The sequence below is a fragment of the Dreissena polymorpha genome, chromosome 6 (genome assembly GCF_020536995.1).
Source record: "Dreissena polymorpha isolate Duluth1 chromosome 6, UMN_Dpol_1.0, whole genome shotgun sequence".
In the NCBI taxonomy this organism is placed as follows: Eukaryota; Metazoa; Mollusca; class Bivalvia; order Myida; family Dreissenidae; genus Dreissena; species Dreissena polymorpha.
Window position 1 is genome coordinate 43,924,865 of NC_068360.1, and position 16,836 is coordinate 43,941,700.

The window sequence follows — 16,836 nt, forward strand, 5'->3', positions numbered from 1 at the left end:
TGCAACACATCTAAAGTCATGCGCTATCTATATAAGTATAGACAGTGGCATACTAAGAAATACATATGCAACATATCTAAAGTCATACGCTATCTATATAAGTATAGACAGTGGCATACTAAGAAATACATATGCAACACATCTAAAGTCATACGTTATCTACATAAGTATAGGCAGTGGCATACTAAGAAATACATATGCAACACATCTAAATTCATACGCTATCTCCATAAGTATAGACAGTGGCATACTAAGAAATACATATGCAACACATCTAAAGTCATGCGCTATCTATATAAGTATAGACAGTGGCAAACTAAGAAATACATATGCAACACATCTAAAGTCATACGCTATCTATATAAGTATAGACAGTGGCATACTAAGAAATACATATGCAACACATCTAAAGTCATGCGCTATCTACAATAAGTATAGACAGTGGCATACTAAGAAATACATATGCAACATATCTAAAGTCATACGCTATCTATATAAGTATAGACAATGGCATACTAAGAAATACATATGCAACACATCTAAAGTCATACGCTATCTACATAAGTATAGACAGTGGCATACTAAGAAATACATATGCAACACATCTAAAGTCATGCGCTATCTATATAAGTATAGACAGTGGCATACTAAGAAATACATATGCAACACATCTAGTCATACGCTATCTACATAAGTATAGACAGTGACATACTAAGAAATACATATGCAACACATCTAAAGTCATACGCTATCTATATAAGTATAGACAGTGGCATACTAAGAAATACATATGCAACACATCTAAAGTCATGCGCTATCTATATAAGTATAGACAGTGACATACTAACAAATACATATGCAACACATCTAAAGTCATGCGCTATCTACATAAGTATAGACAGTGGCATACTAAGAAATACATATGCAACACATCTAAAGTCATGCGCTATCTACATAAGTATAGACAGTGACATACTAACAAATACATATGCAACACATCTAAAGTCATGCGCTATCTACATAAGTATAGACAGTGATATACTGAGTAATACATATGCAACACATCTAAAGTCATACGCTATCTATATAAGTATAGACAGTGGCATACTACGAAATACATATGCAACACATCTAAAGTCATGCGCTATCTATATAAGTATAGACAGTGGCATACTATGAAATACATATGCAACACATCTAAAGTCATGCGCTATCTATATTAGTATAGACAGTGGCATACTAAGAAATACATATGCAACACATCTAAAGTCATACGCTATCTATATAAGTATAGACTGTGGCATACTAAGAAATACATATGCAACACATCTAAAGTCATGCGCTATCTATATAAGTATAGACAGTGGCATACTAAGAAATACATATGCAACACATCTAAAGTCATGCGCTATCTATATAAGTATAGACAGTAGCATACTAAGAAATACATATGCAACACATCTAAAGTCATGCGCTATCTACATAAGTATAGACAGTGGCATACTAAGAAATACATATGCAACACATCTAAAATCATGCGCTATCTATATAAGTATAGACATTGGCATACTACGTAATACATATGCAACACATCTAAAGTCATACGCTATCTATATAAGTATAGACAGTGGCATACTAAGAAATACATATGCAACACATCTAAAGTCATGCGCTATCTACATAAGTATAGACATTGGCATACTAAGAAATACATATGCAACACATCTAAAGTCATGCGCTATCTATATAAGTATAGACAGTGGCATACTAAGAAATACATATGCAACATATCTAAAGTCATGCGCCATCTATATAAGTATAGACAGTGGCATACTAAGAAATACATATGCAACACATCTAAAGTCATGCGCTATCTACAATAAGTATAGACAGTGGCATACTAAGAAATACATATGCAACACATCTAAAGTCATGCGCTATCTATATAAGTATAGACAGTGGCATACTAAGAAATACATATGCAACATATCTAAAGTCATACGCTATCTATATAAGTATAGACAGTGGCATACTAAGAAATACATATGCAACACATCTAAAGTCATACGCTATCTACATAAGTATAGACAGTGGCATACTAAGAAATACATATGCAACACATCTAAAGTCATGCGCTATCTATATAAGTATAGACAGTGGCATACTAAGAAATACATATGCAACACATCTAAAGTCATGCGCTATCTATATAAGTATAGACAGTGGCATACTACGTAATACATATGCAACACATCTAAAGTCATGCGCTATCTACATAAGTATAGACAGTGGCATACTAAGAAATACATATGCAACACATCTAAAGTCATACGCTATCTATATAAGTATAGACAGTGGCATACTAAGAAATACATATGCAACACATCTAAAGTCATGCGCCATCTATATAAGTATAGACAGTGGCATACTAAGAAATACATATGCAACACATCTAGTCATACGCTATCTATATAAGTATAGACAGTGGCATACTAAGAAATACATATGCAACATATCTAAAGTCATGCGCTATCTATATAAGTATAGACATTGGCATACTAAGAAATACATATGCAACACATCTAAAGTCATGCGCTATCTATATAAGTATAGACAGTGGCATACTAAGAAATACATATGCAACACATCTAAAGTCATGCGCTATCTATATAAGTATAGACAGTGGCATACTAAGAAATACATATGCAACACATCTAAAGTCATACGTTATCTACATAAGTATAGACAGTGACATACTAAGAAATACATATGCAACACATCTAAAGTCATGCGCTATCTATATAAGTATAGACAGTGACATACTAAGAAATACATATGCAACACATCTAAAGTCATGCGCTATCTATATATGTATAGACAGTGACATACTAAGAAATACATATGCAACACATCTAAAGTCATGCGCTATCTATATAAGTATAGACAGTGGCATACTAAGAAATACATATGCAACACATCTAAAGTCATGCGCTATCTATATAAGTATAGACAGTGGCATACTACGAAATACATATGCAACACATCTAAAGTCATACGCTATCTATATAAGTATAGACAGTGGCATACTACGAAATACATATGCAACACATCTAAAGTCATGCGCTATCTATATAAGTATAGACAGTGGCATACTAAGAAATACATATGCAACACATCTAAAGTCATGCGCTATCTATATAAGTATAGACAGTGACATACTAAGAAATACATATGCAACACATCTAAAGTCATGCGCTATCTACATAAGTATAGACAGTGGCATACTACGTAATACATATGCAACACATCTAAAGTCATACGCTATCTATATAAGTATAGACAGTGGCATACTAAGAAATACATATGCAACACATCTAAAGTCATGCGCTATCTACATAAATATAGACAGTGGCATACTACGAAATACATATGCAACACATCTAGTCATACGCTATCGACATAAGTATAGACAGTGGCATACTACGAAATACATATGCAACACATCTAAAGTCATACGCTATCTACATAAGTATAGACAGTGGCATACTAAGAAATACATATGCAACACATCTAAAGTCATGCGCTATCTATATATGTATAGATAGTGCTATACTAAGAAAACATATGCAACCACATCTAAAGTCATACGGTATCTTTATTTTTTTAGACAGTGGACATTCAAAGACATACAAAACAATATATCCTTACACATAATACACAGAATTTCAAGTAATTCTAATGGCTTAGTTTGCTTTGTATTTAAATATTCTACAAACTCAATTTCTCTATATATTAAACTCATAAGGGTGTATATAACTTTTGTTTATAAACAATATCACAGACAGTATTATGTCTTTGTTGGCGCGTACATAACAAATAATTTCAAGGGAAAAACATAGCTTCCTATCAACAGACATTTTAAGTTTTCAAAGTGAAAAAAAATGAATATAGACTGCATGTAATTGTATTTGAAAACTTAAAATAAATAATAAAAGACAAAGTAGAAGCTAGTTTTCAGTATTCATATATTAAAGTACATTATATAGTAATTTGTAATAATAGTCTTTCGATAAATACAAGCATAAACATAAAATGTAATACGCATTAAAGTATGTATTACCAATGTATTGGCATATTCAGAGGAAAAAAAAGGTATTGAAAAGCAAAAATAAATGCATGTAATTGTGATTTATAATGAATAGGCCCTACCTATATTTTCTTTTAAGAGTACAACTTTGTTATTTGAGTAAAAGATTGTATGTGTACAATGTAAAATACAAAGTAAAATAGTCATTACATTTAAAATACTAATTTTGTTCAATAATAGTAGTTAGCAATTCCCATTCCCTGTCAAAGCATTCTGAATTATTTCTTGATATTGATATTTTTCTTAAGTTATCATATTCATACTTTATGTATTTTGGCTCCAGTAATGTTTGGGATGATATTATTCATTTTACACTTGTATAAGTATAGCTTAATAAACAAAATAACATTAGTAATTGCTCTAGCTGACTTTGCCAGATATCCAAGAAGAAAAATTGTCTATAAAATGAAAGGAAACAATTGTCCTGGTATTATCTCATCAATAAATAAATTAATTAATTTGACACAAATGTCATTTTGCTTGTTGAAACATAATGCAGACATTCATTTACGAATATGTTTTTTTGGCAAATCTTTGTTTTACTTACCGTGAAGAAGTCCCTTTAAGTAGCTGTATGATAGTTATTGTATGTTCTTACAACTAAGCACACAGTATGGTGTCTTAAATATCACTACATTCGTTTCAAGATAACGGATTCATTTAGCAACCGTCAATATAGCAATCTTGAAATAAAGCTGTATTTACTTTTTGCATTTTTGCATAGCTGCAAATTCTATTTATCGCTTTGTTCATTTATATGCCTGCATCTTTGAAAAAACAAACAATACTATAATCTTCTTTATTGTCTTTTATTATAAGTATATGTATCTTTTTAACAGAGCATAGTGTAAGCTTTGGAAAGGATCATTTTGTTCTCACGATTCATTTTAACTTAAATCTGTTATTCAGTGTAGCACACACAACACATATTTTTTATTATATCGGGACGAAATCCCCAATATGAATACCTATATCGGACCGGTATGCAAAGATATACCGACTCGATTAAAAAAAATGTTTGCTTTGTGTGTTAAATCATTGCAACTATCACCATACACAGCTGTAGTCAGCGCATGTTGATCAGTATGTCTTTTATCCGCCTCAACTTGATGTTTGCTTATACGAGACTGCCTTTAAACGAACATTTATAAAAGCGTAAATTGTCGTCCATGTTTAGCCAGGGTAGACAACACAGGCTAATCTTGGACTATATTTAACGCACATTCATTAGGCCCAGTTTTTGCAGAACGCGTGATATAAACTAAACCGCGAACGTGTGTACCATAATATTTCGATTGTTTTCGAAGTACAATTTACGTGCTGAACGTTGTAAGAATATTAATTATTGCAACCGCAAAGTAACAGACGCATTGATGCATGCAAACAACAATTATTTTATTTGCTAAACAGAATGGTTTAAATTCAGTAAACACATTCTTAAGAAAACGTACAATTTCAGTCATATTTATTAAAGCGTTAAAGGGACGTCAACCACAAACGAAGAAAAAAAAGAAAAGTTTTAAAATACCGTATTTTTTTTACAATAATTAGTTTATATTGATTTAAATATCACGACTGGTATATTACATGACTTGAAAAAAGTTTATATTTTAAGTTTATTCGGTTATACAATTCGCGATATGAAATCCAAAGTACATCGCGAAAATAGGTGACCTAACGATATACACACTATAAAGAACGCAAGTAGATTGATCATTATATATATATATATATACTATATAAAATTCACTACGCATGCACAATTTGCATTCCTGGGTTTAACACGTGACGATGAGTTGCGTTATTTATGGTTAACCGGTAGTTACCCTGCACCCGGTTGTATAAACGCTGGTTAAAGTTACCGCTCGGTTACATTGAAACCTTGGTAAGTTTGCGGTTATTCAGGTATAGTAACCTTCAAGGTAACTCGATTGTATAAACACGATATACCGCAAAGTAACCTAACCGCGCATAGTGGAATTTAACCACCGGTAACTTTAACCAAAACATTCCCACAATGCATTTTCTAATGACGTAATTTTCGCGCGAAGTGTCACGCTTATAAACAGCGACATGTATTTTTTTTTATCAAATTCATTTACAAATGAATTCACAATAAAATAAAGTGTAAATTTTAACTAAGAGTTCATCAAAATGACCAGGGACAAATTGATAATGATGTCGGGATTTGCATCATTTAGCGGAATCCCTGGTGCTTCCAAACTGCAAGAGAGTGCTTACAAAGACGTCTATTCTTCTAGTTGTTCTAGATGTAACATAAACATTATACATGGTCGTCGTAACATGCTAGACTATTCTTCTAATTTGGCTTATGTTTACAATAAACTTACTTACTTTCTTGTACAACAAGGGAATTTACCATAGACAAATAAAACATTGTTCAAGTTTAAATATATCTTTGTATGCAGACATCTGCAAATGCAACCGAGTTCACCAACGGCTATTATTTGTGTCGTGTTCTGAGAAAACTGGGCATATTGCATGTGCGTAAAGTGTCTTCCCAGATTAGCTTGTTGAGTTCGCACAGGCTAATCAGGGACGACACTTTCCGCCAAAAATTGATTTTTGCTAAGAAGGGACTTCATTTTAACAAAAAAATGTCATAAAAGCGGAAAGTGTCGTCCCTGATTAGCCTGTGCGAACTGCACATGCTAATATGGGACGACACTTTAAGCACATGCATTATGCCCATTTTTCTCAGAACACGACACATTTGATAAACTGCTCCGGTTCATTTTAACAGCAGTAATGTACATAGAGTACATGACGTAGCGTATGACGATGAAGAAAGGTTATTGCGTTCTCATTTGAATATGATGGCATAAGGGTCTTTATTTAACTATGCTAAAATAATTATCAAAGACCCTAGATGCAAACTCGTCAATTATTGAATTAAATGGATTATTTATGGATTTTAAAGGATTATTAAAGGTAAGATACTAGTTCGAACGTGTTTTGTTTTTTGTTTGTAATTTTGTTGTTCCCTGTTCTCGGAGAAATGATTTTAACATGGGCGCCATTGATGCATCGGATCACACACGGCATACCAGAATATAAGAAACACGTTCTGTGCGTCCTTGAATTCGTCGTCCGAAGTCGGAGATCGTATTGCCCTGTAAATTAAGTCAAATAAAGTGTCAGTCGCTGCAATTGTCTGTTTACTCGTCGAAATTGTGAAGGTCGTCGATTGTTAGCTTTTATAATGTCGCGCGACTCAGCCATTTTGTGAAAGTTACCTCTCGGTTACTTGTACTTACCCACCTAGAGAAGCAGGGTATGTTTTAGCTGGGTTTTAACCGATCGGTATAACTAACCAAATTTTATACAAACGCTTACCGACCAGTAACCAACATGTTACCGACTTTTAACCGCCGGTATGTGGTTAACCGCCGGTTTAACTGTTTATACAATCGGGTGCTGGTAGACAAACCAAGTAAAATTTATTACCGAATATACTGAAAATATGAAAACTTAACAATTTTTTCAAGTAATGTAATATACCAGTCGTGATATGTTATTCGATATAATCTAATAATTGTAAACAAATACTGTATTTTAGAACTTTTCTTTTTTCATCGTTTGATTTTGACGGTACCTTTAAGGAATAAGGTACAATTCAACAAATCAAACTACTCGAAAGTTTGGTTTATATTGTAAACATTACACGAGCTGTTGTGAACTGAAGATATCGGTGTCCGTATTCAAAGCCATGCTCAAGTCACTGAATGGTTCATTAAAAATTAATGTAAATAGCACATCAAGCCGTTTCTGTTAAACCCGGCACACGTCTAGATTTATGAAACTTAAACACGCGCCTAAAATCAACTTAGTACAAGTTTACATTTAATTCAGAAGTATTACAATAAGACAGCTTTGCGTTCGTCGGCTTTCCTTATTGAAATATGGTATACATTTGATAAGTGTTTTTATGGATGCAAACGGCGAGGTGTCTTACGTTAATACCGGTAGTACGGCAACCGTCTCCTCGCGTACAGGCCTTTTCGGTGATTCCCGGAAGAGGATGCAGACGCGTCTCTTATACGGCGCCATATGTGTGCTCAGCGTTATTGTGGTGGCGCTCGTCATTGCACTGGCGGTGGTTGCCTCCAAAACTTCAGGAAGTAACGGCGCTGAGACGCCGGTGCCCGGATGTCAGGCCGGCGGCGTATGGGATCTACCAGAAGTTGATTGCTCTCATGCTATTAGTGATCTGGACAAAGCGAAATGCGTCTTGGACAGCTATCCATTAATTGACGGGTATGAAGATACGAACATATATTATTATTATTTGTATGTATTTTGTTCGATTGTATTAGTAAAGCCTTCGGTGAGAAATTACTAACACATTAGTAATAAGCAAACTCTTAACAAAAGCTTATAAAACATTTCATGTTTAAAAAGAAATTTCAAAGATGTTCCTGAGAATATCATAACAAAATGCGTACTAGTACTCAAATTATGAAGAAGAAAAGACAGGTTTAATCTGGCCCCTATTCATAATCGTAGCATGTAACAAAACGCAACACTAAGTATTTTAAGCCAATGCATTTTTCAAGAATATGCGCGCAATGCTCATATTACATACACTTTTTATTTCATTTATTTTTCCATGTTTGATATTTACATTGACGCCTGTTATATTTGCATACATAAAACATCGGTAATATTACATAAAATGCACATTCATTCAGAAAGTAAGTGGTACATACAAATATAAAACATACTAGAGTGCAATAATTCATAATAAATGACGCTCATACATCAAACATTGTCAGTGTGCACGCACGCACGCACACACGCACATACACGGACCTATTTACCTATTGCTGACATAATGACCTACCGTACCGTTATCGACGGTTCTCCAACACTTCCGTTTACGGCGTGGACCTGACGGCTGACCTCCGGCAGGTCTGGAGTACGAATCTCTCGCATACCGACATACCCCGACTACGGGAGGGAAAACTGGGTGCACAGGTGCGAATCACAATTTTTACGAAAAGTTTAGACGCATGGAAAGAAATGTTTCGTATTTTTGGAAAGGGGGGGGGGGGGGCAACTTTATTAATATCAAGTGTTATTTACGTGCGCATCAACGTTAATTTAATTTTAATGTTTGCACAAAAAGGTTTATTTTATTAACTGCACGTGAATAATTAATAGCCAAGTTGCATAGCTTTGGTGGTGAATGCAATGTTTGGTGACACTTTTAAGAAAGGCGAAACACTTGGTTTATTTTGGTTCATGAACGTTTCGTTATTTTGTCCGTTCTCAGTTCTGGGCATGTTATGTCCCCTGCAAGTCCCAGTACAAAGACGCTGTCCTGTTGTCTCTTGAGCAGCTTGACGTCATCCGGAAGTACGTCACGCGCTATCCTGACACCTTCCGGTGGGTGACAACGGCGCAAGGTAGATTTTCAACAGTAGGTTATTTGTGTTTCCAGTGGCGAGTGTCCGCTATAAATGAAGCATGTAAGGTGATAATTGGTTACACATTCTTGTTAAGGACCACAATCGAGTAATCTTTTTAAGTTCAAAATGTAGTGAACTTTTTTTTATTTATTAAAATTAATTTCAAATAAAAGACCATTAATTACTCTGGTTCGCAATTTTATACAAAATGCTGACACTCATCAGATTCAGACGCTATTGTCACATAATTTTCAATAAACCAAGTGATACAGTAACAATCAAAACAATTACATAATTATTACACTAGCGCATTCAGATTGAATTTTATACATAAGGTAACATCATTTACCTATAAAAATTTGCGCTAAGGCGGGATGTTATGAAATAAGACACGAGTCGTCGTACAAAAAAGGAGAGAGTCGATGTGGATGTATTTGTAATATATATTTACAACTTTTTGTATTTTTATATTATTTTTTAATATACTTTATTGTTTTCGTTTTACAGGTATACTTGATGCATTCCAAGCCGGTCGGGTTGCCAGTCTAGTGGGTCTCGAAGGCGGTCATTCTATAGACAGTAGCCTGGCTGCCCTGAGGATGTTCTACGACTTGGGAGTGCGCTACATGACCATCACGCACAGCTGCAACACTCCGTGGTTTGTATGGCGTTGGATTTGCTGGTTGTCATACCATGTTGCTTCACATGCTTCCTCTGTATGACCTGATTGTAGCAGTATGGCATTGTATAATCCATGTATTCACCCAACAACTCCCCTTCAAGTCATTACGCAATTTTTATTAATTTTAATGTATGAAGCATGAACGTAAAAATATTAACATGAGTTGATATTAAACATTTGGATCTGAAATTTAAATTAAGATAATTTCTGGAAAAAACAAACAATTTTAGAGGCGATTCCTATTTCTATTAAACTTTTCCAAATTATTTTACCTACATACATCTTTGTGACATTCTTCAAAGATTGGATTAATACAGTTGTACTTACAAAATAAAAACACCAATATTATGAACAAAGTAAAACCACGTGAACCAGCAGGAAAGGAACCTTATTATACAACGTGGTCCTTTATTTATTGCAAGGAACACATTATCAAACAGTGTGAGCTAATACACTAGTACTTGACATGACAACACAAAACACAATAAATATATACTTGGATTAACCACATTATAACAGGCAAATCAAATTATTGGGGTTAAAACTTGGGTTTGAGGATTTGTCTAACCTCACACTTATTGTAGAAATATTCACGAAACCTTTGAATAAGTATACACATCACATATACGCATTTCTTTTTAACTTGTTAGAAATTAAACATGAACAATTAATTGCCATTTAACAACTCCATGTTTGAATGAACATTAGAGTTACAGAATTGTAGCTTTTTGAGGCAAGATAAAAGGAATCTTAAGCAAGTATCAGCTACATTAGTCTTTGATTAAAAAGGTTTAGTGGCATAACAATATACAGTTTAACATTAAAATCATCGTCATTTATGTGCATGACGAATCCTAAAAAATGGTTCTGAAAGGCAAAATTGCATAGCCGTGTTGTTTATGTTGATATTAAGCAATATAACATGTTGAAATAATTAAACTTGATAAGAATAACACTATATTAGCTTCCAACAGTCGAAACATCGTTTTTATGGATCCGTCTTATAATATACGTTCAATAGCGCTTTTATGTAATTTTTATTTCGATTACCATTATTTTCATGATCGATTACGTATGCAAGCAAACAAACTTGAGAGGATCAGGTTTTGTATTCATCAAATTTGCCAAAGAAGTAAAACTGGTATAATGTAAATAATCTCAAACTTGAAATGCATCAACGTGAGTTGTATAGAATGTGTGAACAGAGACGGGCTTAAACCATACGTAAATGTAAAACAGGACACTCAAGCACTGTGATTTATTTCAAAACACTACCGCATTAAATTAATGAAACATTTATACATGATGTTTTATCTTCACGATAACGAAATTAATAATTGTATATGATATTGATATATGTATTTATGTTTAACCCATGTATGCCTAGCTTCTAGAAAAAAGGCCTTGGCAAACAGCGTAGACCCAGATGAGACGCCGCATGATGCGGCGTCTCATCAGGGTCTGCGCTGTTTGCTTAAAGGAATTTCTGTAAAAAATATTCTAAATATAGAAATAAATATACTAGATATCCCTAATTTTGGTAATAAATTGATCTAATTCAGAAGGATGGGAGAGTTCACTAGGTATAAATGGGTTGATCTCATTATGTACGCCAGAAGGCTAAAGTATAAGTGTGCTAAAGAATTGAATTAATTTACAGCACGGTAAGGTCACGCGTTTATGAACCAATTACTATTATGTTCTGTATATACAATAAGCTACTGTGTCACGTAGAGTATGATCGCACTCGCTTTTTAATAGTACAAGCAATAGTCGAACATCGACCGATCTAAATGTAATACCTCGTGTGAATGCCCTGCCAGCACCCGTTCAAACTTTGTAAACGTTAACGACCATATAAGCAGTTTGTACTATAAGTTTATTTGCTTTTCCGAGATAAAACATTCAGTATTATTTTATTCTGTTATATATCCGATTTAAATTTACGATCGCTGGTGGTAGTAAACAAGCATAAGAGATATCAAGTAAAACGGAATATCCCGAAGTTGTTTATTTAGACCTGAAAATGTAAATCGAACAAACACTTTATTTGTAAACGGTTAATATAGATCAAGGTTATTGTCAAGTTTTTTTTGCTGGTAGAGAAATAAAGATAACGAGTACTGCAAACAACCTTTAATGTAATCGTTATCAGATATTTTTGTTGTTGATCTATTTGCATTTTTCCATGGTAGTCAGAAAACTTCCTCACACTTTTTCTGTTCGGGTTAGCAAGTTAGCGTACATACATATGAGCCGCGTTCTGAGAAAACTGGGCTTAATGCATGTGCGTAAAGTGTCGTCCCAGATTAACCTGTGCAGTCCGCACAGAATAATCAGGGATGACACTTTCCGCTTTTATGGTATTTTTAGTTTCAATGAATTCCCTCCTTACAGAAATTCAAGTTTATGCGCAAAGTGTCGCGTCTGATTAGCCTGTGCGGACTGCACAGGCTAATCTGGGACGACACTTTACGCACCTGCATTAAACCCCTTTTCACAGAACAAGGCCCAAATGTAAAAAAACGCTCGATTGGTCATTGTCGGCTAAGGTACTACTTTAAAAGATCCCTGTGTACTCTTAAGTATATAACAAATACAGGGGAACCGGAAAATAAACTTATAAGTAAGTTATTGCCGGTCGCCTTTGAGCATAATTTCCGTATCCGGGGTATAGTTCAGTATACTTGAGATTGCCCAGACTACTTGTAAGTCAAACCTGAGTCGACCGCGACCAATTGAGCCTTAATAACTGACGACGTCCTGACTTAATTTAGAGGTAGTGAAAATGGCTGTACAAATAAAATCAAACCTGAGAACAGCGGTCAGTCAAGGAAAAAGTAACCGTAGTAGAAAGTTGAACACTGTGCACAGTGGACCTTTTTTAGATGAAGGTCAGTTGGAACACAGAAATATTGTCGATACAGAGCATAATAACACACATTATTTCTATTGAATAATACAAATAAATAACTTATACATTAAATTGTATACATATTGTTCAGGGGCGGGTCCAGTATTTCTGGTTAGGGGGGATATTGAAAGATTTGCTGGTGGTCCAGGGGCTGCTAGGGGGTCCAGGGGGGGGGGGCGAAGCCCCCCGTTAGCTCCACGATTTTAGTGATTATGAATGCTTTGACAACCACTTCTCGAGCATGTCACGCCTTATATACTTTCATCAAAGTACCTTCTTATAATGCCAAAAAGGTGCATAGTCTATTGTTTAGGGGCTCTAGGGGGCGAAGCCCCCCCCGGAAGCTTCACGTTTTTAATGATTTTGAAGGCTTTGACAACCACTTCTCGAGCATGTTACGCCTTATATACTTTAATCAAAGTACCTTCTTATAATGCCAAAAAAGTGCAATGTTTATAGTTTTGGGGGTCCAAGGGGGCGAAGCCCCCCCCCCCCGGAAGCTCCACGATTTTAGTGATTTTGAAGGCTTTGAAATGTTTAAAGTCTCTATAACGCTCGAAATCAACGAAAATTTCGTTAAGTATATCGTAATATAAAGTGAACACCTTAATAATCAGTGTTCCTTATAGCAATAGCCAAAATTTCAACTCTAGATGTGGTATGATTACATAGATTTTTGTAGATACAAAATGCTCGTTTTTATTTATTTGTGGCCACAATTAATTCCCGCGAATATATCTATTCATACGACACACAAACACCATTTTAGTGTTCATGTGTCGTATGAGTAGATACTTAAAACAATAATAAAAACGAGCAATTTGTATCTACAAACATCTATTTTACCAGACCACATCTGACGTTGAAATTTCTGCAATTGCCATAAGGAAAATCGATTTTTAATTGGTTAAGTTTATTTTACGAACAATTGTACGAAATTTTCGTTGATTTTGAATAGTACTGTTACTTTAAATAGGTTATTTAGATCTAGTTCGTATTGCGTTCATTGGAAGATATTTGTTAATTAAGGTGTCGTTGACGTCACGTTCGATAAAAGTATTAATGGTGGATTCGCTGTTTAAAACCGACCGAAACTACGGCAGAACAGTATCGTTCTCATTAAAAAAAAACAGACACCAAAAGATTATATTTTTCATATACAAACATCAGACAAAAACCATTTTCATTTTATCAACCACAAAGTGTAACTAAATATACATCTCCCCCGGAAATTCGAAATGTCATTTTTATTATAGAAGTTATACGTAAAAAATCCACTTGCACTCATGCCCAAAGTTAATAAAAGTTACAAATCGATTGTATGTCTACCTAGCAAAAATAAACGATCACTAATCCGTGTTTTAGCTGCTCATTACATTACTCGCTTGCTTAGTGTTTTGTTGACGCATTATCATCGATAAAGATCTATTGAGTTTGGTCACGCGCTAATTCTATGGCGTTATGACTGCGGCCGCTAATTGCTACCAATTCATGTGTTTTTGATTTTAGTGTTTACTTTTCGCAAATCGAAATGACTGTCTCCAGACCTCTGTACATAGGTGGAAAATGGCTTTCGGAGTTAAATATACTGGCAGTTGACCGTTATGGCAAGGTTGCCGTTATACTCAGATGTTATGTTGAATGATTTTCGGGGAATCTAGACTTATCGCTGTAGACAGATGACCCCTTATCTCAGATGACCGCTGTAGTTGCATACCGAATCAACGCTCAAGTATATGGTTAAATATGGAATGAACATTGGGATGTGGAGGTCAAATCAAACCCTATAACACTGTTTGCGTCAGCATCACTTAGTGTAATCACTTTCCATATGTTTTACATTTAAAGTAAGTAGATAAAAAAACGTAAATAAATAGTTTATCTTAACTTCACTGTACAGACAAAATGACACATAAATTAGACTAGAATGACACTTTATAACAAAAAAACAACAAAACAATAATAATAATAATCATGATGATAATAATAATAATAAAAATAATAATAATAATAATAATAAAAAAAATAATGATGATGATGATGATGATGATGATGATGATGATGGTGATGGTGATGATGTGATGATGATGATGATGATGATGATGATGATGATGATGACGATGATGATGATGATGATGATGATGATGATGATGATGATGATGATGATGATGATGATGATGATGATGATGATGATGATGATGATGATGATGATGATGATGATGATGATGATGATGGTGATGATGATGGTGATGATGATGACGATGATGATGATGATGATGATGATGATGATGATGATGATGATGATGATGATGATGATTGATGATGATGATGATGGCTGATGATGATGATGATGATGATGATGATGATGATGATGATGATGATGATGATGATGATGATGATGATGATGATGATGATGATGATGATGATGATAATGATAATGATAATAATGATCCTAATCCTAATAATAATAATAATCCTAATCCTCCTAATAATAATCCTAATAATAATAATGATCCTCCTCCTAATCCTCCTAATAATAATAATAATAATAATAATAATCCTGATAATAATCCTCCTCCTCCTAATAATAATACTATAATAAAATAATATAATGATGATAATAATAATAAAATAAAATAAAATAAAATATAATGATGATAATAATAATAATAATACAAATAATAATACAAATAAAATAATAATAATAATAATACAAAATAAATAAATAATACCAATACTTGTACTACTACTACTACTAATATAATAATTATAATTATAACAGTATAATAAATAAATAATAAGAATTACAAATAATATTATCATTTTTATCATTTTAGTGCGTGCAGAATATACAGAACTTTAAGCTTTTATAAATTATGAAAATGTACGTTTATTTATTTTAAGATAATTAATACACGTATATACACGTAACTTTGAGCATGTTTTTTCATAATTAAACCGAACACTAGTGTAACATAAATTTAAAATAGAATAAATATTATGTCAATAAAAATGTTTAAAGTAAGATGTTCTTTGAAAATACTTTAAAAGCCATATTTATGTTTATTTAAAATAATACATGTATGTATTTGCAAGGGCGGACAACTGGAAAATCGACGAGCCGACTTATAACATAACAGTTGATGGACCAAAATTAGGAGGTCTTACTGTATTCGGAGAGGTGAGCCAGAGTGGACATGCTAAATGAATAAAAATGCTTTATGAATTATATTCACACACGCGCTTGAAGAGCCAGTATGGGTTCACATGAGCGAATCCAGGGGATGGGAAGAACTGTTATAATTTACGACAGTACCTTAATATATGTAATCGTTATTTTCGGGACTTTGTCTCCATATTGTCATGAAAATTGTAGACGGTTTTGTTTTCAAATAATGCACTAATAAGATTATGACATATGGGATCCCCTACTGGCGATGCTTTTTTAAACACTTTATTAAATTTCAGGAAGACATATACACTATTCATATCCGCGCATTCTTGGAATAACCATTTCTTATTCTTACTACCCAGACAGTAATCAAAGAGATGAACCGACTGGGGATGCTGATTGACCTAGCGCACGTGGCCAATGCTACCATGGTGGACGCTTTGAGAGTAACCAGGTTAGAAAATAAAATATTACTAAACGTGCACTAGA

General features: G+C 33.9%; 1 protein-coding gene across 1 annotated transcript in view; it reads left to right on the forward strand.

Moving 5' to 3' along the window:
- Nucleotides 1-7,847: 7,847 nt before the first annotated feature.
- The window catches only part of LOC127836373 (dipeptidase 1-like), a 220,028-nt gene continuing 211,039 nt past the window's right edge, over nt 7,848-16,836 (forward strand). Inside the window, exon 1 of the mRNA XM_052362986.1 lies at nt 7,848-8,425. Within this exon, the coding sequence (XP_052218946.1) occupies nt 8,097-8,425 (329 nt within the window). The 5' untranslated portion in view covers nt 7,848-8,096. The remainder of the gene's footprint in view (nt 8,426-16,836) is intronic.